The sequence below is a fragment of the Leptidea sinapis genome, chromosome 14 (genome assembly GCF_905404315.1).
Source record: "Leptidea sinapis chromosome 14, ilLepSina1.1, whole genome shotgun sequence".
NCBI classification, from domain to species: Eukaryota; Metazoa; Arthropoda; class Insecta; order Lepidoptera; family Pieridae; genus Leptidea; species Leptidea sinapis.
The window spans coordinates 11,424,388-11,447,416 of record NC_066278.1 but is presented as its reverse complement, the minus strand read 5'-3'; the positions used below and the strand labels follow the sequence as shown (position 1 = coordinate 11,447,416).

At 33.0% G+C, this 23,029-nt stretch overlaps 2 protein-coding genes across 2 annotated transcripts in view; one reads left to right on the top strand and one right to left on the bottom strand.

The window, feature by feature from the left end:
• Nucleotides 1-23,029, top strand: part of LOC126967984 (excitatory amino acid transporter) — a 79,975-nt gene that overhangs the window by 143 nt on the left and 56,803 nt on the right. The window lies entirely within an intron of this gene.
• The window catches only part of LOC126967949 (integrin alpha-PS3-like), a 32,977-nt gene continuing 28,337 nt past the window's right edge, over nt 18,390-23,029 (bottom strand). Inside the window, exons 19-21 of the mRNA XM_050812663.1 lie at nt 22,666-22,738; nt 21,620-21,737; nt 18,390-19,500 (exon numbers count right to left, since the gene is read on the bottom strand). Of these exons, the coding sequence (XP_050668620.1) occupies nt 19,351-19,500; nt 21,620-21,737; nt 22,666-22,738 (341 nt within the window). The 3' untranslated portion in view covers nt 18,390-19,350. The remainder of the gene's footprint in view (nt 19,501-21,619; nt 21,738-22,665; nt 22,739-23,029) is intronic.

The following is a 23,029-nucleotide window of genomic DNA, read 5'->3' as shown; positions in this document are numbered from 1 at the left end:
GATTGTCATACATTTGGGTGTTTCTATAAAATAAAGATACCTCACAGAAATATATAACATGGCTCGGTAGATTGCGAGACAGAATATAGATATAGGGGCAAAAAAGTCCTCGAATGGTGACCATGTCCTGGACTGTTGATAGTAACCCCCACAAGACGTACTGATGATCTGGTCAAGATCGTCGGAATAGATAGGTGAGGACAGCGAAGGAACGATCGCCGTAGACATCTTTGTGGGAGGTCATTTTCCTGCGTCTTTCGGGTGAAGTGATAATAGTGAATAGAAACATAAACTATCCGGTTCCAACTTGGATCAAACAACACATTTTTACTCTTTATGAGTATAATTTCGTTTTACATTTAGATTAACCGAGTTCTGGCGACTTGAACCGAACGTCGACATTCGGCCATATTCGTTTTCAGTTAAAACCACATTTGGCCCATCACTAGAGACTTGAGTGATTTTTGAGCACATTACTTTTATAGCATAGAGACAAATACCTGAAACTGTTTTCATTTCTGAAGACTGCTCCACATTACCAGTGACGATCAAGTCGACAATATGGTCCATATCACTATCATTATCAACACCTTCACTAAAAACCGAAAAAATCGTGATAAAAATTATCATACATTTTAAAATCATAGTAGCACTGCGTTTATTAGCTTATTCCTCATATATACAATCATTTATTGTAAAACAAATTAAGCATTGCCCACACATAATTATTATTCTGAGCAAATTATGTGATTATAGGTCACAATCTTGACCTGTAATAATAACATCATACAAATGATAAAGCTGATAAGTTTTTATGTTTTTACTTGGCAATTATTATAAATTCTAATTTATTATAAATTCTAACTCTGATGTCATTAAATTAATTAATGTGGTCTTGATCTACATTTTCTAGTAAAACTTCCTTAGGCGGGGCTTGACCGACGGTAACTCAGATTTGTTAGAAAAAACTCAAATCACTAAGTAGTTTTTTTTTAAATAGCCAAGCGTACATGTTAATTTATTATTCCTAAAGTTAATTATTATGTACGCAATGCAAAAAGAACTATATAAACATTGATTTTTTACTTTACTAAAAGCATGATTTTTAATCGCTTATTGAATGTGAAAATCTATCACCCATTCGAATATATATATCACAGACCTGCGTAGAATGGAAACAAGAAACTCAGCGGATTGTTCTTAATAAAATTTCGGTACAATAAAACTTAATAATTAAATAACCTGACGGCGGTATTTCCATTTCAGATTTGCATTATTACAAAAGTTGTTTATGTTATTTGAATTCTAGTATCTTTACTTTTTATTCAATCTATTTTGAATTCGTATCGCATTTTTTGTACATTATCTAGGATGTTATAATTGTATATCACCCAACAAAACACTCACTAACTCGACTTAACTGACTTTATCATATTTTAAATCTGAATTTTATTCTATTTTTTGAAAATAAGGGACGAGACGAGCAGGACGTTCAGCTGATGGTAATTGATATGCCATGCCCAATGCAGTGCAGCTCATGATTCTTGAAAAACCCAAAAATTCTGAGTGGCACTACAATTGCGCTCGTCACCTTGAGACATAAGATGTTAAGTCTCATTTGTAATTTCACTAGCTACGGCACCCTTCAGAGCGAAACAAAGTAATGTTTACAAATTACTACTTCACAGTAGAAATAGGCGCCGTTATGGTACCCATAATCTAGCCGGCATCCGGTGCAAAGGAGCCTCCCACTTTTGGTGATTGTTTAATCATAAAATTTATGCGATTCGCTTTAGAGAAGGGAGTTCCAGTGACTACTACGCAATGTCGTAACAGGTTACATTTTTTCTACAAAACCTGTTACGATAACAGGTTTTTTCTGAAACAGGTTTCCCATTGTCACCTCCTAATGCTACACACTAATTGTTTTGTATGTGGACGGCGCGGCGCTTACTCGAGCCCTTTCTGGAAATAACCAATTTTTCTCAAAAACAGTTTTTCTTAATTATTTTGTTGGATTTTGGGTATTTTACAAAATATATTATTATAGTTTTCATAAGTTTTTATGGTTTTAAACCTGATCATTATTAAACCTATCATAATATATTACATACGTTCAAATTTCGAAACTTTAACGTTGTAACTCTAATCACTTGAGTTACTGCCCAACGGCCAACAAAACAAAAGTAACTGGCTAGGTACAGATTAGTAATTAATCATAATTTGATTTTTGACAGTTTAAACGGACGCGGTAATTTAGAAACATGTTACTTCGTTCCTTATTCGATGTATTAAAAAGAAAAGAAACCGGTAGTTACTAGTATTTACAAGCCAACATAAAAACTGTCTAAATAACAGCATATTGAAAATGAAAAAGGATGGAGTTTCGGGTTAAGGTACAGGTTTCAGGTGCCCCTTTAAATTAATAAAATGATCTAAAGTAAGGTTTTTAATCATTTTGCTAAGTAATTCCATTTCAATTGTTAACACAAAAAAAATTAACAAAAAAAAAACTACGGACTTCAAAAACACTATTCCAAAACAATAGATATACATATAATATGCACTAAAAAGTATAAAAATAATAGCGTATTTTTATACAAATGATTTGTGTTTTCTTTAGTGATAATTCCGCAAATATTTGCCTTTAAACAATTCGACACGTGTTTCGTCTCTAAACGAGGCATCCTCAGGACGTGTTGTCTCGCCATAATCAAGCACGAGATATGTTATAGATGTTATAATATATATATAATATACACTAGAAATAAGGGATTGCTTGTAACTAATTCTAGTAGGCTTCATAAGACACATAATAGCTTTAAGGGTAAATGTATACACTTCTTATAATAAAGTCCCAGCCACTGTTCAGGCATTATCTATAAATAAATTTAAATGTTTTATAAAAAAAATGGCTCTGTCGTAAATCCTATTACTCCACTGCTGAATATCTAAATGATCGGAAAGCCTGGGACTAGATTGTGATTATTTTATAGCGAAATAAATGATTGTCCAATATTGTATATTTTTATTGAAAAGAGCGCAAAAATGAATGCTGGGAGAGTTTCTTGCGTCACTTCTTCTCTCTCAGAGTGCCATTTGTTTCCGAAGCGGTAGTAGTATCTAGTAGTTATTTATAATTATTAGAAATGACATCAAAAAGAATTCTAAAGGAATCAATTTTGAGAAAATAAATGCCTTTTATGCCTTTTAACTATGTATGAATTAACAAACCTATCTTGAATGACACCGACTCCAAAACTTACAATATTCCAAAAATTAATAAGATTGTATCAAAATACGCAATTATTTTTATACTTTTTAGTGCATATCTATTGTTTTGGAATAGCTTTTTTGAAGTCGGTTGTTTTTTTTTGTTAATTTTTACTTATTTTTGAATTTTTGTGAATTTGAAGTACACTAACCAACAATTTGTCTAAATATGTGTAGATATGCTAAATTTTTCAATGCAGCAATGAAAATTCAAAAAGTAAATGTAAATTTATCATCCACATACGTATAGCAAATTTAAGACTTTTATGGTTTTCTCATGGATGCCATTGTCAGATCTGATCTCAAAAGTTTTGAGGTAACAAACAATAAAAAATATACCGACGAATTGAGAACCTCCTAATTTTTTGAAGTCAGTTAAAAATACAGCAATGACGAAATTACTAAAGTGACGTCCGTCTCCTTCGTACATTTTAAAATTTCATCGACCGACAGTCTAGCCCCTGACCCTAAGTTAATTATACTAATGCACTAAATTAATACTATTAAGTGTTTTGATGCATCTACTTCGTCTAGTATTCATAAATGTTGCAGACAAATTCTACTTAAGCGAATAAATATATTTATAGTTAAAATAACTGTTACCTTATTTACCTACGTCAGAATACATAATATGTCTCGTCAGATTATGCTACAAAAAAAGAAAAATCATTTATTCAATGAAGGTCAATTTTTTTCATATTGACTTAATGATCAAAATTACACTTATGAATGTCAAATATTTTAACACCACTTCAGAAAAGTTGAGATTTAAGGTGAAGAATTACCTCATGTAAGTTAAAAAAAAAGTGCCTTCATTTCAATAAACCTCAAAACAGTAACAAGTGCATTAGATGCATTAATTCGCATGCACTCTTAATAAGTAAAGGTATAACGTTAGAATAGGAGAATGTATTTAACGTGCTTTTATAACATAATAAAAACACTTATACTTGTGCTAATATAATTCCCTTAAATTGACGATATTATACACTCAAGCCTAAAATGGACTCCAATAAGATACTATTATCGCCGGGTTTACCCGAGTGTTTAAATAAGAGGTAAAGCGGAAAACGCTGGCAAAAAACCCAGACATGGGAAAAAATTGTTGCGGGTTCAAACGCACTGATAGCATTTCTTCCATATCTGGGTGATATTATATTATAATATTATTTGTCTACTTATTTCTGGTTTTAAAATTCATTCTAGTTTCAAAAGTATAATTTAAAACCAAATTGACGACATATTATGATTTACATTACCTCTGGTGGAACCTTATTCAATTAAATAAAATCCTAAGCAATCATGACTTTCATTAAATGCATTTGCCGAAAATATTCAAATTTTATATTCATAGATACTTCAAAATTACTTGAAAAACCATAAGCCAGGGTGAATGGCATCACAACCGGCAATGATCCTAAAATATATTACGTTCAGTTATATTTGATATAAATTACCTAATAGTCAGTGGAAAAAAAATTTCGCACTATCGGAAACTGTACCAAGAATACTGGCAGCATTTTCGTGTTTGAGAGCTAAGCTGATCCGTTGACCGATATGGCTTCCAGGGCTTGGATTTCCAGTGTCCAGATTGAGGTGCGAAGATAGAGCTTTGTACATTCTCCACGCCTCTGGACCCACTGTCTCAACACCAAATGGCACAATTGTTATTTGTTTAACAAGTGAGCAGTCATTTTTTTGCTGCGAGTGCTGACTTTAAATCACGAATTGGCGTAGTAGTCTAGAATTGAATCACGAGCATAGCGAGTGCTTCTAATGTGGACTACTGAGGTAGTGAGTGATTTAAAGGCACGACACAAAAAAAAATTCTTTCGTGAGAATGTTTCACGCAACTTTTCACCTCGACTAGCGAGAAAAGTGTTATAGGTTATAGTAAGAGAAACAATTTAGATAATAAATTTTTGTGACAATGAGATAATACGCTAGGCTAAAAAGAGTTTCGGAACGCACCGGATCGCATTGTTTATATTTTTAACGCGGAGTAATTCCCGGATGTATGGTCACGTGGGGTTCGAAATCTAAATCAATTTGCCTCACGCTTTTCGTGCTGGAGAGGTGAAACAATATATGACTTACTGAGACCAACATATTTGCGACGTTTGCTGATTTCGGCAGTCGAAGCAGCAGCCCCAGCACCAACTGAAATAACTTGGACATGAATGTCGACGGCCATCAGGATGCTTGTATCGTGGCGGCTCTAAAACAGCTGGTAAATTAGGAGTGGTAAATGCCCATTTTTAACTGACTTCAAAAAAGGTGGAGGTTCTCAATTCGTCGGATTTTTTTTTGTTTGTTACCTCATAATTTTTGATTATTCTTTTTTAATTTGAAAGCTGGTTCTTCCCGTGTGGTCCATTGTAATTTGATCCAGAACTGATAATGGCATCCATGAGAAAACCACAAAAGTCTTATATTTGCTATAAGTACGTGTGTGACAAATGGACGAATAATTCAATATCGCTCCAACAGATTTTGATGATAATTTTTTAACTGGAAATAATATACTTCGATGGTTGGTGAGAGTTTTTTTTATGGAATAGGGTGCTCTCTGGTAACACCAGAGAAAATCTACGTATTGCGTCACCAACACTTCAATTCCTACTAATAGTATAAACGCGAAAGTTTGTAAGAATGTGTAGATGTGTTTTTGTTACTCTTTCACGCAAAAACTGCTGAATAATTTTGATGAAACCTTACAAAAATATGATTGACTATTACTAACTCTTATCATGTAACAAACTAGAATAATTTTAATACTACAGAGTGAGTAATATTTGGACACCAGGTAGAATGTGTAAGGTGTCTAAATTTAATCTAAGACCTAGTACATGTACCCACATTTCAGCGAATTAACTATTATTTATTACACATATCAGAATACCACAAAGGCGAAAATTTATAAAGATACAGTGTAAATTATCCAAAATAAAGCAATAAGTGGAAAATAATAAATATTAAACCAAAATCAGCGAGCTATTCTGGCGTGCGCCACTAAAACGTTGGATTTACATGTAAATAATGTATCATTTAAATGTTTATCTTAAGTAGTCCTAGAAAATCTATCGCTTCTGTTATTTAAAGTAGATAAACTTTGCATTTCACGCTACATTATTTGGACTAATATTTTAAATAGTTACGACGATGACCAACCGAGTGCGCGATACTATGGTGCGGTCCGGCGGCGGTCATAAATATTTGAATAAATTTAATTCAAATTTGCAATTTTAGTAAGAGATCGGGACAATATAATATAAGCTACAAATTTTCATGCTAGATGTAGGCTTAATATATATTTTTGCTACTTCATAAAGTCCACGCGGACGACGTCGCGGGAAGCAGATAGTGTGTAATAATTGTGTTATTGTCCAGTACAAAAAACTGACAATATTATTATTGAACTCTTAAATATTTTATATAGCAGGTGATTTAAACGAACTGCAATATATTCACATAATTACGCTTAATATATTACTAAAATAATTATCATGGTAAAAAATTAATTGTGAATTTTTTATAAAGTATATATTTCCGTTTGTAAATACTAAAATAATTAATTTTAACGTAAATTATAATTTAAGTTTTGCTGCACTCCATAATTGATAAATATTTTAAGGTATTAAAAAATGGTAAAGTTCTTAAATTAAGCGAAGTAATTAGAAGACGTGTACAAAGTAGATATATTTAGATGTATATAACATTGTTTAGATGTATATAACAACAGAGTTTGCCACGCATAACATACAGTAGTAATATGTTATATGGAAATATGATCACATGCCGTAACTAATTAGATTTTTAATTTAATTTTTTGCTGTATCTTACAGCAAATTTTCCGTAATTTAGATTATTTATGCGTACGCGTAATACTACTAATATCGTTATTATATTTATCACCACTTTTAAATCTTTACTTAATCAAAATGAAATCAAATTCAGCAGTAGCGCAATCCACAAAAAAAAAACACATACCGACGAATTGAGAACCTTCTCCTTTTTTGAAGTCGGTTAATAAATTTTAGTGGGAAATATTAAATTATTTAGCTTCTTTCATGTCAATATGAAATATTTGTAACAATAATAAATTTCTTCAAACATAAAATAACACAGAAGAAAAAAGGTTATTAATTGTGTATGTAAGACTTATCCCTACACGAATTTATTTTTGATCTGATTTTGGATTCGAAATACCTTGGTATACACAGTGAGGCATGTCAAAGCCTCACATCAAAGAACTACCTGCAAAATCGGCCTCATATAAAATACTTTTCTCACCTTTTAGCGGGCGCTCTCCAGTACCAGTATCAGTATCATACCAGTGGGAGGCTCCTTTGCCGGCTAGTTTAACGGCGATTATTTCTGCCGTGAAGCAGATTAATGCTCACACATTAGTGTAAGCATTACTGTGTTTCGGTATAAAGGGCGCCGTAGCTAGTGAAATTACTGGGCAAATGAGACTTAACATCTTACGTCTCAAGGAGACGAGCGCAATTGTAGTGCCGCTCAGAATTTTTGGTTTTCTCAGTAATCCTGAGCGGCACTGCATTGTAATGGGCAAGGCGTATTAATTAGCGTAAGCTGAACGTCCTACTCGTCTCGTCCCTTACTGTCATAAAAAAAAAAAAAAAACTTTTTAATATACAAAGGCAATGCTTGTAGGCAGTGGTCTATTTTACTGCTTTTTCATAAATTATTTGTTATAATATTGACAAATAAAAACGAAATTGAAGATTCATAAATATGCAAGGAATAATACAAATTAATATTATTTTTATAATATATTTATTTACATTCACGTATAAACATGCAAGTACAGACAGTTATATATTTATAAATGTCATTCAACAAATTACAACATAAGAACTTCTAATTTTAATTTTTCGAATTCAAATTTAGAAATCGTTGATTATGTTCGAAACTTTTATTATAACCCACCATTTTAAGGTTAATAAACCTCGCAAGAAATATATGATTTAATATTTTTTAAATTACTATATTGGAATGGAGTGTTGAAGAGAACAAATGTACAGGAATTGTCTTGCACAAATTAGGTATGGATCCATCGATAATTTTCAAGACACTTTAAAATTGTCTTCTCTTTCAACTAAAAGGCAGGCCCTCGTCTAGCCCGCGTCAAGATCTAAATCCGTTTTGACAACGAATTATGGTCAGTTTTAAAAGGCATGCAGACCATCTAATCTAATCTATATAGATTAAATCAGCTTGGTTATAGACAGTCTCTCAAAGAAAAATATAAATAAATAAATATTATGACTGTTCATTGTCAGGTACATTAATGAAAATTTAATATACGTTCACGAAAATCGTCACCTTTTTGCTCTTAATAGTGATTTTGATTATTATAACACTAGAAATAAGGGATTGCTTGTAACTAATTCTAGTAGTCTTCATAAGATACATAATAGCTTTAAGGCTAAATGTATACACTTCTATAATAAAGTCCCAGCCACTGTTCAGGCATTATCTATAAATAAATTTAAATGTTTTATAAAAAAATGGCACTGTCGAAATTCCTATTACTCCACTGTTGAATATCTAAATGATCGGACAGCCTGGGACTAGAAATGTGATTATTTTATAGCGATGGAAATGACTGTACAATATTGTATATTTTTAGTGAAAAGAGCGCAAAAAAAGAATGCTTGCGCCGCTTCTTCTCTCTCAGAGCGCCATTTGTTTCCGAAGTGGTAGTAGTATCTAGTAGTTATTGAAAATTACATCAAAAAGAATTCTAAAGGGATCAATTTTGAGAAAATAAATGCCTTTTATGCCTTTTTTAAAACCCTACATTAAAACCGAAGGTTATTATTTCGAATAGAATTATTACACTTTTCACAAAATATTCTAAAAAACAGTGTATATTTACAACATATTTGGCTCCGAAAGGTATTTTAATTGTTAACCTAAAGCAGTAGTTTCGCTTATAAAACAAAACTGTATACGTATTTCATGTTATTAATATATTCTACGGACTTTTGAACAAGTGTATATTTTATTGTTTGAAATGAATATGACAGCGGAACTTAAAGAGATTTTACCCCAGGAGGGTACCGGCTTTACCAGAGTCGGAGAACCGAGCATTCTCGCTCGGGCTGCCCGTCGTATTCTGGGGAGGGCACAGAACCGCGCGACAAACGAGGCAGTATCACCACGGCACCCCGCTCCATGCTAAACGTGGACTTTTGCAATATCAGGGGAATTCACTCCAATTCAAACGCCGTCCTTGAGACCTTGAGACGGCGCAGCCGGCCTTGTGTTCCTTACGGAGATGCAGATATCTTGACCTAGCGATACGTTATATTTAATGTACCTCGGGTACAAAATTGAGCACAATATTTTGCCACATAACGGGGTATGTGTGTTCGTTAGGGAGAATATCTGCTGTCGCCGTCTCGGCAATTTTGAGGATAGGGACCTGTCTACTCTCTAGCTGCGTGTAGAGTTTGAGTACCGCGTCCGCATCTATGCGTGTCTACAGGTCCCATAGTGGTATTTTTATACCAAGCTCTGTAGTACCGATCGGTTGCAGATCACAGCCCTGGTTCGATGCGTCAGTTAAAGCAGCATCTGACTGCAAAAAACAGGCGTATCAAACTTGAGTTGCGGCGCTGGGCTCAAAGGATCCGAACTGCAAATTTCTAAAGAGGAAATATAACCGTGCCTCCAACTCGACTCTTGATGTAACGGAAAAACGGCCAACAATCTAGCGCTGTACAAAGCGCAGGTCCGGCAACATATGGAGTATTGCTGTCATCTCTGGTCTGGCGCACTCCAGTATCAGTTCTATCTATTTAACCGCGTACAACGCAGAGCAGCTCGAATTGTCGGGGATCTAGTGCTCTGTGAACGGCTGGATCACTTGGCGCTGCGTAGAGACATCGCTTCATTGTGTGTCCTGTACCGCATTTATCACGCGTAAAAAATTCTATAAAAAAATACCTAAGCTGGTTGCTGTAATAGAAGTAATTCTAGTAGGTTCCTGAAACACATTGAACAAATTAAAACGTTGAAATAAATTGTTGTAGAAGCCAGAAGTATCACAAGAGCATGGCTGATATAAAGCGTCGAATATTATTATTTACATATAAATGGAAAATCGAAAATGCATTGGTAAGTGGTGGGTGAGAATGGAGCCTTGTTTAAATTAATATTTTTAGTTAGAGCTTCCTGTCCTTGGTCCTCTCACGAGCTGATGGATGATTCAGAAATTTAAAAGAAATATTTATAGTGACGATTCAAAAGCACTTTGTTTAAGCCTAATTGTATACAGTTTATTTGATTTTACTTAATTTTATTTACGTTCAAACGTAATAAATTTGGCCCTTAAATAAATTATTTTCGTATAAGACATCTACATGATAGATAATTATGTAAGACGGTGAACCGAATAAATGTATATAAATTAATTATGGATTTGTTCATCAAAAATTCAGGGGATTAGGCATGAGTAGATCCATAATGTATAGATGTACAATGTTATGTCGCAGGGATATGATAAAAACAGAGATTTGGTCATTTCCCTAAGTGCTTTGATCAAATCACGGAAGATGTTAAAATAACAACAGGATTTTATCATTTCTCTAAACAAATCTAGGGATCTGATCAAATACCAGATTTTAAAATCACTAGATACAATTAGACAACCAACGATACCTTTTCGTGGGAATTCGTTTTTGGATTAACACACCGTACACAGTTTCGAAAATTCCAATAAAACAGAAGTGGGAATTAAATATCTGGATTTCAAATTATACAGCATTTTATTTCCGCCGCCGTGGCCCGTCGATTGGTGAGTCTCACGAAGTATAACATAATAGTCATATGGAGGCACTATTTTCACCACAGAGTCAGAAGAACACTTTGTTTTTAAAATTAAATATTTTGTAATACCTACCTCCATTACATCATATTTATTTCCGTAATAATATTGCTTGTTTGTCCTCTTTACTTTCATTACTGCAGCTGATTTAAATTGTTCAATCGCTGTCATGGCCTCTTCTATCATTTCTCGAGTCCATACGGTTTTTCCTTATCTTGCCGCCGCTCTAACATTATCCCAAAAGTTTCATTAAATAGCATGCGCGGACGCCACCAAAACAAGAACTGTCTTTTTGTCACATCACGGAACCAATTCTGGTATTTGATCGAATCACTAGATTTGTTTAGAGAAATGATAAAATCCTGTTAATATTTTAACATCTTCCGTGATTTGACCAAATCTCTGTTTTTATCATATCCCTGCAACATATACATATATGCGAACATATGGGTCAATTAATGGTGGCAGGATGATCCTGTTGCCGGAGTCTCGGCTTCTCCATCTTCTGGCGGAGATTCTTAAAAGTTATTATGTTTATATATATTTTTTTATTTATAATCGCTTATAAAATGCTCACAGAATACCTTTATTAATTTACGGTGTGTGTGGATGATGCAGCTACTGTACACAATAACTTTTGTATTAATTTACATTTACTTTTTTGGCTTACTCTTGTAAGACATTGACTATTTGACGTTTGAGTATGTTTGTTGCATCACTTTAAATATTATATTGTGATTGAAATGATTTGTAAATCGAAGAAAACGCAAAAATCATGATATAAAAGAGTGGCATTGAGTTTCTTGCTACTTCTTCTCATTAGCTCAACCCTTTACGAAGTAGCGGTAGATTCAATAAAAAAAAATATTTTTTGACATTCAAGTGTCATTTCCGTGACCTACATGAATAAAGTGATATTGATTTGATTTAATATTACACAGTTTTTTGCAACTTCCTTTGAAAATCTTACTTGTTTCATATTATCATGTGAGGTGCCAAAGCTAGAGCTAGCCATTTGCTTTTTATTAGCGCAAAAAGAATGCTGAATTTCTTGGGCCGCTTCTTCTTCTCTCTCAGAGCGCCATTTGTTTCCGTAGCGGTAGAAGTATCTAGTATATTAGAAATTACACCAAAAATAATTCTAAAGGAATCAATTTTGAGAAAATAAAGCCTTTTATTCCTTTTATTTTAGTATCTAGTAGAACGTGCAGGAGACTTGCTATCAAGTAAGTGTGTTTTCTTTTGATTCCAAAGGTATGAACAGAGCATTGCAGGCTTTCAAGGTAGTTTGCAAACATACTGAACATAATATCTAAGTCGCATTGCCCTTAATTCATTAAACCAAACCATTCATTTCGAAAATTACCTCTCCTCAATGACATTTTATGCTGAACACTCACTAAAATTTACAAAAAAATAAAAAACACAGCGGCTAGGTAACAATAAGTAATTGAATAAGTTATAGTTGTATGTATGCATAAATGCTGAGTGTGTGTTTTTAAAGAAGTATTTTTAGAACGGGAATTCAAACAATTAAACAAGTCCAAATTAACCCCCAGAACCTCTAAAAACTCCATTTGTCGTATAACCGCTCTTCGACAACTCTTTCATTACAACCTAGTATTGGAATACTGGGTCTTGAAATTTCAAGCGATTGCCAATTCCGCGGTCATCTGGAGAGCAAAGATAAATTGGCTTCGAAGAAGCTAGGCGTCATAAATAGAGCACTCCAATACTTTGTCAGCCCACATTCTAGCGCTCTACAAAGCGCAGGTCCGGCCACATATGGAGTATTGCTGTCATCTCTGGTCTGGCGCACCCCAGTATCACCTCGATCCAATTGACCGCGTGCAACGCAGAGCAGCTCTAATTGTCAGGGAACCAGTGCTCTGTGAACAGCTGGATCACTTGGCATTACGTAGAGACGTCGCTTAATTGTGTGTCTTCTACCGCATTTATCACGGAGAGTGTTTCGAAGAGCTGTTTCACCTGATTCCTGCCATCAAATTCCACCTTCGCAAAACACACCACAAATTAGAATATCATCCCCAATATCTGGATGTATGGCAAAGCTGTAGAATGAGCTTCATTTTGCAGTGTTTCAGGGAAGGTACGACATGGGTACCTTCAAAAAAGCGCCTACACCTTCCTAAAAGGTCGGCAACGCTCCCGTGGGCAATTCACGACAGCGACAGTGATCACTTAAAACCAGCTGAAAAAAACGTTGGATGCGATAAATACACTTCAAATTTAAATATTTCAATTCAAACTTGTATTAAACAATCACTGACTGAAAGACAGAATATAAACAACACAACAACAAGAATTAGCATAAGGAAAGGCAAACACCAGAAACGAACAGCTCGAGAAACTCATACTGTCTTATTTATAAGTGCAATGAAAAGTTACTCCAAGTTTAAAATTACTTCTCACTGTCAGGTAATTCTGTAGTGACAAAGGTAAGATAATGAGATAAAGTTTTAAATTTAGAAAATTCTAAAAATATTATTTAAAAGTTATTTATAGGAAGAGAACCGAGTTATTATAAACCGATTAATCGATTTTGTCATTATGAAAATGAATAAATACAGAAATAATATATCTAACATTGGATTGTACGATATTGGAGGTTGGCTACAGAATCAGGCCTAACAGATAGATGTGGTAGAATATGAAAAATGATAATAATATGAACACTGTAGGCAACGCATATTATCAGCTTTGTGGATGCCTGATAAAAAAAACCTGCCTAACAATTTTTCTAAGCTTGTAATTTTTAACGTAACATGACGAACGAGACGTTTATGTGATGGTTAAAAGTAAACTGTAGATTATTAAAGTAAGGTCACAATAGCTCAGTAACTTTTCTAGCTCCAACCCCTTCAGATAGATAGCTACGATAACTCAAAAGTAGAAAACATTTCTTTAAAGTGAAACTTCTAACACGACTTCCAACAAGGTTGCAAATGGCCTTGCGAACTCACGGACTAGTAAAAGAATAAGGACTCCATGTCACCTTACATAACAAGCCGATTAACGTGTAAATACATAGCTTACACTACTATAGGCCTATAGGCGGCCGTTATGAGAATTGTCATCGTCTGTGACAGATCAGTTTGCGTCTCAATAAAATATTTTAAAATTGCCGTCGTGCGTTGTGAAAAAGTTTTAAAACAATAACATAAAAGTATTTGTGGATATATGATTATTTAAGGGAGAAAAAATTTTGTAACTGGTATACCCCGTAACTGCACACACAATAGCATAAAGGTGCTTCACTTGCTAATATCACGGCGTGGAGTCCTTCTTTTTTTACTAGTCCGTGTGCATACCATAAGATCTTGCCAAACATATCGCTATCTGAAAGTTTCCCAAATGATGATAAAATATAAATAAATGGTATGTCGCTAACGATTATTAATTATAGTATTGATCCCTGAAAAAATTAACAAGCATATCGTGTATCATTTGCCATGCAACACGATCTAATTAAAAGAATATATATCGAATACATTGTACATTTTTTAACGAAAGAGCTATCAAGACATTTTCTCATGAACCATATTACGTTGTGTTTCGGTAGGCTACTTTATCTCTTATAATGCGTATTACGGCACAGAAAAGCACATTTATTGTAACCCTTCCGACAGCAACATTTCCCGGCTACGCATCCACCTTGTCAGACCTTCATCTGACAAGATAATGACTCGTGAGTGATATTTATTTTATTCAAGCTGGTATCATTTTTGTAATTTTTCGGTTTTCGACCTTATTTTTTAATTATATTATATATATTGTAACGCGTGGCTCCTCCCTCACACGTGGGATCGTTGTAGAATTAAAATATCTTTTCATTTAATACATACATTCTTTTATTAAGTTTTAATATATTAGCTGTACTTGATATAAAATATTAGGCCAAAGGCCGACTATTCTTACTTTCACTTAATGTAATTATGTATTCAATTCGATTGTGTTCTTCGTCGCGTCACTTCAATCTATTTAAATAATGTTTTATTAATAACTTTACTTCTACAAAAAGTTTTTTAGGCATCAAATTAAAAGGCATAAAAGGCATTCATTTTCTCAAAATTGATTCCTTTAGAACTCTTTTTGATGTCATTTCTAATATACTAGATACTACTACCTCTTCGGAAACAAATGGCGCTCTGAGAGAGAAGAAGCTAGAGGAAGAATTAGATATTGTTAGCTTTAAATATTCTTCTTCTTCAAATTTGTAACAGATTTAGGTTATTTTAATCAAACTGTGGAGCTTATGTTATAATTACCAATTATTCATTTTTTAACATAGTCTATTTTATAAATGATTTATTAATAACTAGCTGACCCGACAGACGTTGTTCTGTATATAATAAATAAAATAATGTTTATATATGAATTTGTCAATAATATATCATAACATCAAAAATTACTTCGTAAAATATGCACCCTGCTGTCGTAATGAAATTGTTTCACAGCAGAACTGTCAAACCGTGCGTCAATAAATTCTCTCATAGAAATTATGTATGGACACATCAAAGGAAAAACAAATTTGTTGTTTTTATTAAATTTAGCAGCATTTTCCTATTTATTTACGTTTTAAACCTTCTCTGGACTTCCACAAATAATTCAAGAAAAACAAACAAACAGCAATTCATTTTTATATATATAGACTAGCGGACCCAACAGACGTTGTTCTGTCAGAAATTTCGGACACACGTCTTAAATTTGAAAAATCGGTCCAGCTGTTAGAAGGAGTCCTCTAAAATACACTATATGGACGGAATTGAGAATCTAAACCAATCTCAAATTCACTGGAACACACAAACAAATCATCAAAATTGGTCCAGCCGTTTAGGAGGTAGTTCAATTGTGAATCAAAATCATTCTCAAATCCACCTGAATACACACAGAAAGTTTCATTAGAATTGGTCCAGCCGTCTAGGAGGAGTTCAGTGACATACACACGCACACAAGAAATATATATATATATAAAGATTAAAACAATTGTTGTAAAAATAGTTAAATAATAAAAATGTTCATCGAATTGAACCAATGATAAAGGAAACGAAGAAAACTCATAAGAATTCGAACGCTTAAGGACACGAGATATTTATAGAGAGGCTTCCGTGAGTAACAAATAACCGCGATCAAAGCACACGGTATTCACAAACCTACTGCTCCTGTTCAAAGTAAATTGGAAATTTATCTCAGAATTCGAACAGATGTGCAAAAGATTCAACTTCTGAGACTTGTCGTCACTAGCTGATAGGCGACTTAATTTTTCACGCTTTTTATTAGCATCACCTGTGTGTATGTTTGTTTGTAACCGACTCATTTAGGCGCGATTTTGACCTACTTTAAACGGCCAGATTTCTTACTTAAGAGATCAGAACTTCGTGGATTTATTGAGGACTGACGACATTACATTAATTTGATAAAATTATTACATTTTTTCAAGATTTTTGTTAATTGATATAATTTTCGTCTATCGTTTATATGATAACTAACGTCTATTGATGTTAATTTTAAATTTCAAGCATTATCTTTAACCGATTTATCTAATATTAGGAAATTTTCGAATAACAAAGACAATCTTTAATTCAGCAATGCAAGTTAAGGGCAAGTTTAAAAACTAAGAATAAAATTTTATAAGTAAACCAAACTAAAAATTCAATAAAAATCGTGTTTTATAGTTTTTTTAGTAAGCAAAATCATATTTTTTACGTATATTTATAGAAGTCTTGTCTCTATTAAAAAGCCTACACTAGATGCAGGTGGTCGGTGGCTTGAAGTGAAGTAGGGACAATGCGATTTAAATAAGAATAGTAACGTAAATAACCTCTACATATAATAAATATCACTTGAAAAGTACAGTTAGGATACCTCACTTATTATCAATAATACATAAAATTGAAATGAAAACTTATGACCTATGACCAAGTTTTTAGAGGCCTTTTTGGCCTTACATCGAAGTATTATTTTCTGTTATGGAATGGAAACGATTTAAGAGGTCATCTGATAATAACTATGTATACCTATTGTGGCCATCTTTTTTTTTGTAAATCAGAGTAATAAAGAGAGCTTTGGATAAGTTAAACGGAATTTTTTCAAACGTCGTGTTTCACGCGTCTCGAGACATGTCGCGTGCCAGAGTTTGGCGAGTCAACATCTCCTGAGGATGCCTCGTGTAGAGGCGAAACACGTTTCGAATTGTTTGAAGACGTATATTGGCGGAATAAACACTCACGAAAACTCAGAACATTTGGATAATTTTGGATTTCCGCAAAATAGCACCTACTTCAATAAATTTCACCAGAATATGTCAAATATTTCGACGGATTCTATAAAAATATTCACCGCTTAGATAAAAAGAAATATATGATTCTGAAAGGGACATATTATGCATGTCTTGATCGCGGGGTAATTCTCCTCACCAAAACTAGGTTTAAACGGATGGCAAGTGAGCGATAGATACAAAAAGTAATTAAAATTCAAATATTTTTATTTAATGTTGGAAATTTAAAGATAAATTTAAGAATGCTTGAAAGGAACGAAACACGAAATTCACCGCGCTTTTATTTTAGGATTAATGCAACGTCATTACACAAATTATTAATTATTGATTTTTTTTTTAATGAAAATAAGGGATGAGACGAGCCGGACGTTCTATGATGGCAATTGCTACGACCTGCCCATTACAATGCAATTCCGCTCAGGATTCTTGAAGGACCCAAAAATTCTGAGTGTCACTACGACTGCGCTCGTCACCTTGACACATCAGATCCTTAATTTCCCCAGTAATTTCACTAGCGGTATACTTCAGACCGAAACACAGTAATGCTTACACATTACTGCTTCACGGCAGAAATAGGCACCGTTATGGTATCCATAATCTAGCCGGCATTCTATGCAAAGGAACCTCCCACTGTTAACAATCTTTATTTCAAAAGTCAAGAATAAGCTCAGGAAAGTGGATAGTAAAGAAAACTTTTCTAAAACCAATACGAATTTTTTTTTTTCGAAAAATAGAAAAATAGTTTAGGATCATCAGTAGGACAGACGTAATATTATATACATTCTTGTTTGATTGTGTAACTAGGGAGTTGTGGGAGTCTATTTAGTTCGGGATAACTGTTACTAAAATGGTAAACTGTATCTATTCAAATAAATACAACTATTTCAAAAACACTTTAATGTAAAATTATAAATAGAACAATTCAATTCATTAATTATAAAAAGTATAGTCTATCAGTACGAGAAGATTAACATTATAATATAAAAAATAACTTCATCTTAATTTAATTTACAATTTATATAAAACTAGCTGACCCGGCAAACGTAGTTTTGCCATATAAAGTATAATGCACGCGATAGTTTTATAAGTAATAAAATATTGCCTATATTATAATAGCCTGTACATCATTTTGTTCTATTGTCTACTGTTTTTGCAGCGCACGCAAAAATAGTTTTTCGATTTTACACCTTGTGTTACAAAATAGCAATTTTATTACGGATCCCTAATTTTGAAAAAAAAAACATAGCCTATAGCCTTCCTCGATAAATGGACTACCCAACACTGAAAGAATCATTCAAATCGGACCAGTAGTACCAGAGATTAGCGCGTTCAAACAAACAAACAAACAAACAAACACTGCAGCTTTATAATATTATAGTATAGATTAAAAAAAAAATGACTAGGATTACATTTACAAATTCTACAGTAATTACAGTATGTAAAATATGTGAATTGAGAATAAAATAAAAATAATAGATATTCATTTTCAGAAAATATTGTAATAAAAGTCGTAAATATTCGAATTCAAATATTAAAGAAGTAGAAAATATAGATAATAGTATTTTCTTTGATTAACATGAGTGATACACATTTGCATAAAACACTTTTAAAGGATTAAAACGCGTGAAATTTTAACTTTTTTTTGTTTTTGTTTTTACATTAGATTTTTGCGTAACAGTTACAGTACAGGGGTGATGAAAACGAGATATGGAAAGGTCTTGAAACGTTGAGTTAACTAAAATAAAAATATTACTTTTACGCCGAAAATATAATGTAACAACACTGTTACAATTACACGCGTTTTAATGATTTATAAAATGTTTTATTAAAAGATAGATAATATGGGTATATGTATAACCAATTCAATTACAATTAAACTAGTCAGCTGTAAGCCATCGTATTTTAGTACAAATAGTATTAATTACTCCGAATGGTCGGTAAGAAGTTCAGTGGAAGATTCATTTGCTTCATCAGAGAACAGGTCTGCTGTAGAGGTGTTCGCTTCATCTAAAACTGTTTGCTCCTGAAGTCTTTTCATATCTTCCCGTTTTTGTCGCGAAAAGAAGCCGTACTGAAACAATTTTACCATTTGAAATTGCTTTTAAATGTAGAGAAGTAAAACAGCCAAAGTAAACAAACACATCGGAGACTTACTAAGTAGCAAAGTTTATTTGGAATGGCAAACAACTATACTTATGTTTAATTTATTAAGGCTGTTGAAAATATATAGTTTATTTATTTTTTTAATTTATGTGTTTCCATCACAATAGCCAGTGATTTAAATATCATTACGTTTCGCTCATAACCCAAGAGAGGGGGATGCTTTTTACTTTACAATTTGAGTCGTTGATCCGATAATATAACGTTTGTACTTAAATATGTACAGATGAAACAATTAATCCGGTTAAAAAAATTAAATTATTTTTAACTGTTAAAATAATTTAACAGTTAAATATAATATTATGCGGCTATATTTAAGAAAATGCTACTATTTATACATATTTCCTACCAAGACCAGACACATGATCGCCGTTGTTACTGAATGAATCAATGAACAATGCGCGGCCCTTTTCATACCGGTAGAGATCATTCATTCATACCGAACAGTGTAAGTAGGGAGTAACAAGAAAAACATGTTTTTGTAAACAAGTCTAAGGTCGAATTATAATAACGTCGAATTCTCGCGAACATTTTAAGTAAGAATACGCTCATTCGAAGCCCTTAGGTGAAGTAAAACATTGTATGAAAACATAACCTTTTGAAAAATGCAAAGGCTGTGTTTGCGGCGTGATCAACTAGGCCTGATAAGTCTAATACTACCTAACGTAGATGATGGAGGTTGCATAGATGAAATAAAGCGCCGTATGGCGATAGCAAGAACTGCGATGGACAAAGTGAAGAAAATATAGAAGACTAGAAACAAAAAAAAAACTACGAAAAACCGGCTGGTCAGAACACTTATTTTCCCATATTTTAGTTTGCTGCAAAGATGTGGACTTTGTGACAAGTCGAGAAAAAGAAAATTGAAGCTCTGGAGATGTGGAGCTGGTGGAGAATACTGGTAGTTTCGATGAGCGAGTGTACCAGGCTATCGGCCAGCAGGGAAAAGTGGCGAATGCTCGTGAGGCCAATAACATCTTCCCCAAAAGACGTCACTTCTTGATGACCGCTCTGCCAAGAGTGTCATGAAGAAGAAGACCTCTAGGCTTGATCTCTTTGGCAGAATCTCATATAATTCAAGAATATGCAAAATGTTGACATAATCGCTGACAACACTATCAATACAATGATAATTCTGAAGCCTTCCGAATGTCAGGCTGCCTTGCAAATCTAAGGAAAAACAAAAATATTTCTAACTGTATAAAATTATATCTAACAATTTTTTTAAAAGATTTACAACTAAGTTTATAAATAAAGTTTGATCTATCGCCAACATATAATATTTACTAAGAGTACATCTTATTTACTTTTATAGTAGGAACTTTTATGATACTAGCAAATAAATCACATCAATATTGTCACTATTATACAAAATATTGCATAAATTGGTGCTTCTAAATAAGAAGTTATTTGAACGATACTGCGTTTGGTGGTAAGAGATTTGAAGCAGAGACGGTTTCCTAGACGTGCGGAGTGGGTTGGTTTATTCTCAGGTCTTCATACCAAGTTTATCTGTAAGGCCGAAAAGTCCATGGCGTGTCTTAAGGCGACACTAAATGCCAGCGACCTTGAGCGATATGAGTTCACGGCCCGCCATCTATGTAACAAAGCCAATATTTTCAAAATTCTTGCGTGGAAAACATTTTACATGTTTACAATCCTCGTTATTCACTACTAATCTGAATAAATTAACCTACACAAAAAAAGTACAAGCTATAAGAATAACTTTTCTGAGAGAAGTATCAAAAAAAGCGTCACGCCATGCCAAAAAACTTAAAAGTTAACTTCAAAGAAAAGTGATAGTTCAAAAAGCCTCGGCAGTGTTAACTATAACCAACAGCAAGCATTCGCAACCTACAAATAAGACTTAAGGATATGTGTAACAGGATTAAGTAGTGTTCATAGCTCGAAATGCTATACTTTCACCATAAAACTTGTCTAAAAACACCATGTTTGCGTGTTTCCTGCTTACTCTTCGCCTTAAGTGAGTAACGGTGTTCTCAAGTCTAAGAATACAACCACATACTAACCTTATACATAACGGTGACAATTACGCCTAATAGCAATATCCCAGCTATAGATCCTACAACAACAGGCCATACAGGTGTAGCCAACTCTAATATGAGAGTGGTTGTCACGTTCGCAATTCTAAAATAATAATTATGAGTCAGAATATTAAATTAATTAAAAAGCGCTATAAATAAATTTGATCACTACTTAAATAAAGTTCATTAAAATGATTAGGTATACATTTATATAACAATTATTTAATTTAATTTAGATACAAATTATAAATAATATAATTGTATGTGAATTGTTTAATTAATTACATACTACATCCATTTTAATATTTAAAAGATTAACAATTATTGAAATATTTAATTATTATTGGTAATGTAAAAGCTGTTTACACAAATACGATATTAATTATTATCATTTTATTACTACATAATAAAATAAATAATAATTATAAAATCATTCAGAAATACGTTAAATTTTTATTTTTAACTCATTAACTTCAATAACATATATCCGATGGCTTTAGACTACATTATTCCCGAATGCTTACATATATTTTTTTTTTTCGGCTAGTATATTTATAATATAATATTATTCAAATTCAAATATTTTTATTCAAAATAGGATATGACATCACTTATTCAAAGTCAAAAGCTATCACCCATTCCAAAAATAATGTCTCAGACAACGAAAAAATGTCTTGAGAAGAACGGGCGCAACAAACTCAGCGGGCTTTTTTTTCATAAAAAAATATCTTTTACAAAGTAATATCGTACAATTAAACTTATTATTTAATAGTCTGAGGGCGGTCGCTCTATTCCCAATCTGTGGTATCATTAAGTAAGTCATTTTTTTTCTAATCTTTTGAATATCATAATACTTTTGTTTTGAACATTTTAGGATCTTGTTGTAAAATCATAATATACATCGCCCCACAAAAGACTTTCTAACTCGACTTAGCCTAGTAGTAGGCATTATAAGTTTATGTCTGTTCCTGGTGTTAACATTATGGTTATGATATGATAGGTTATCTGAATTGTTATTATTTTTTACTTACTTTTTACTACCTTGTTCATCCAACGTGAAAACAGATACAATGTTGTACACTCCCCTCTCCTCGAGAAAATTTCCTGCAACATCGAGTATATAAGTAAAAAGTGAGCTTGTTTTTGGTATTTAGCCATTAATAATAAAAAAATAATCTTACATTAAGGATCGGTCTCCGCTGCGCTACAACTAGATACCGCACTACCTAAGAACAATGATATGTGAACCCAGTGTCTTTCTTATTTCTAGTAGTATTATTTTTACTAAGTTTTACTACGCAACCCAGAATTTTAGTTTCAATTAATAGCAAAGTTTAACAGAGCATGTAGCAAGTCAACGTCACTTTGTTCGAGACTGGCTTGAGTACGCCAACT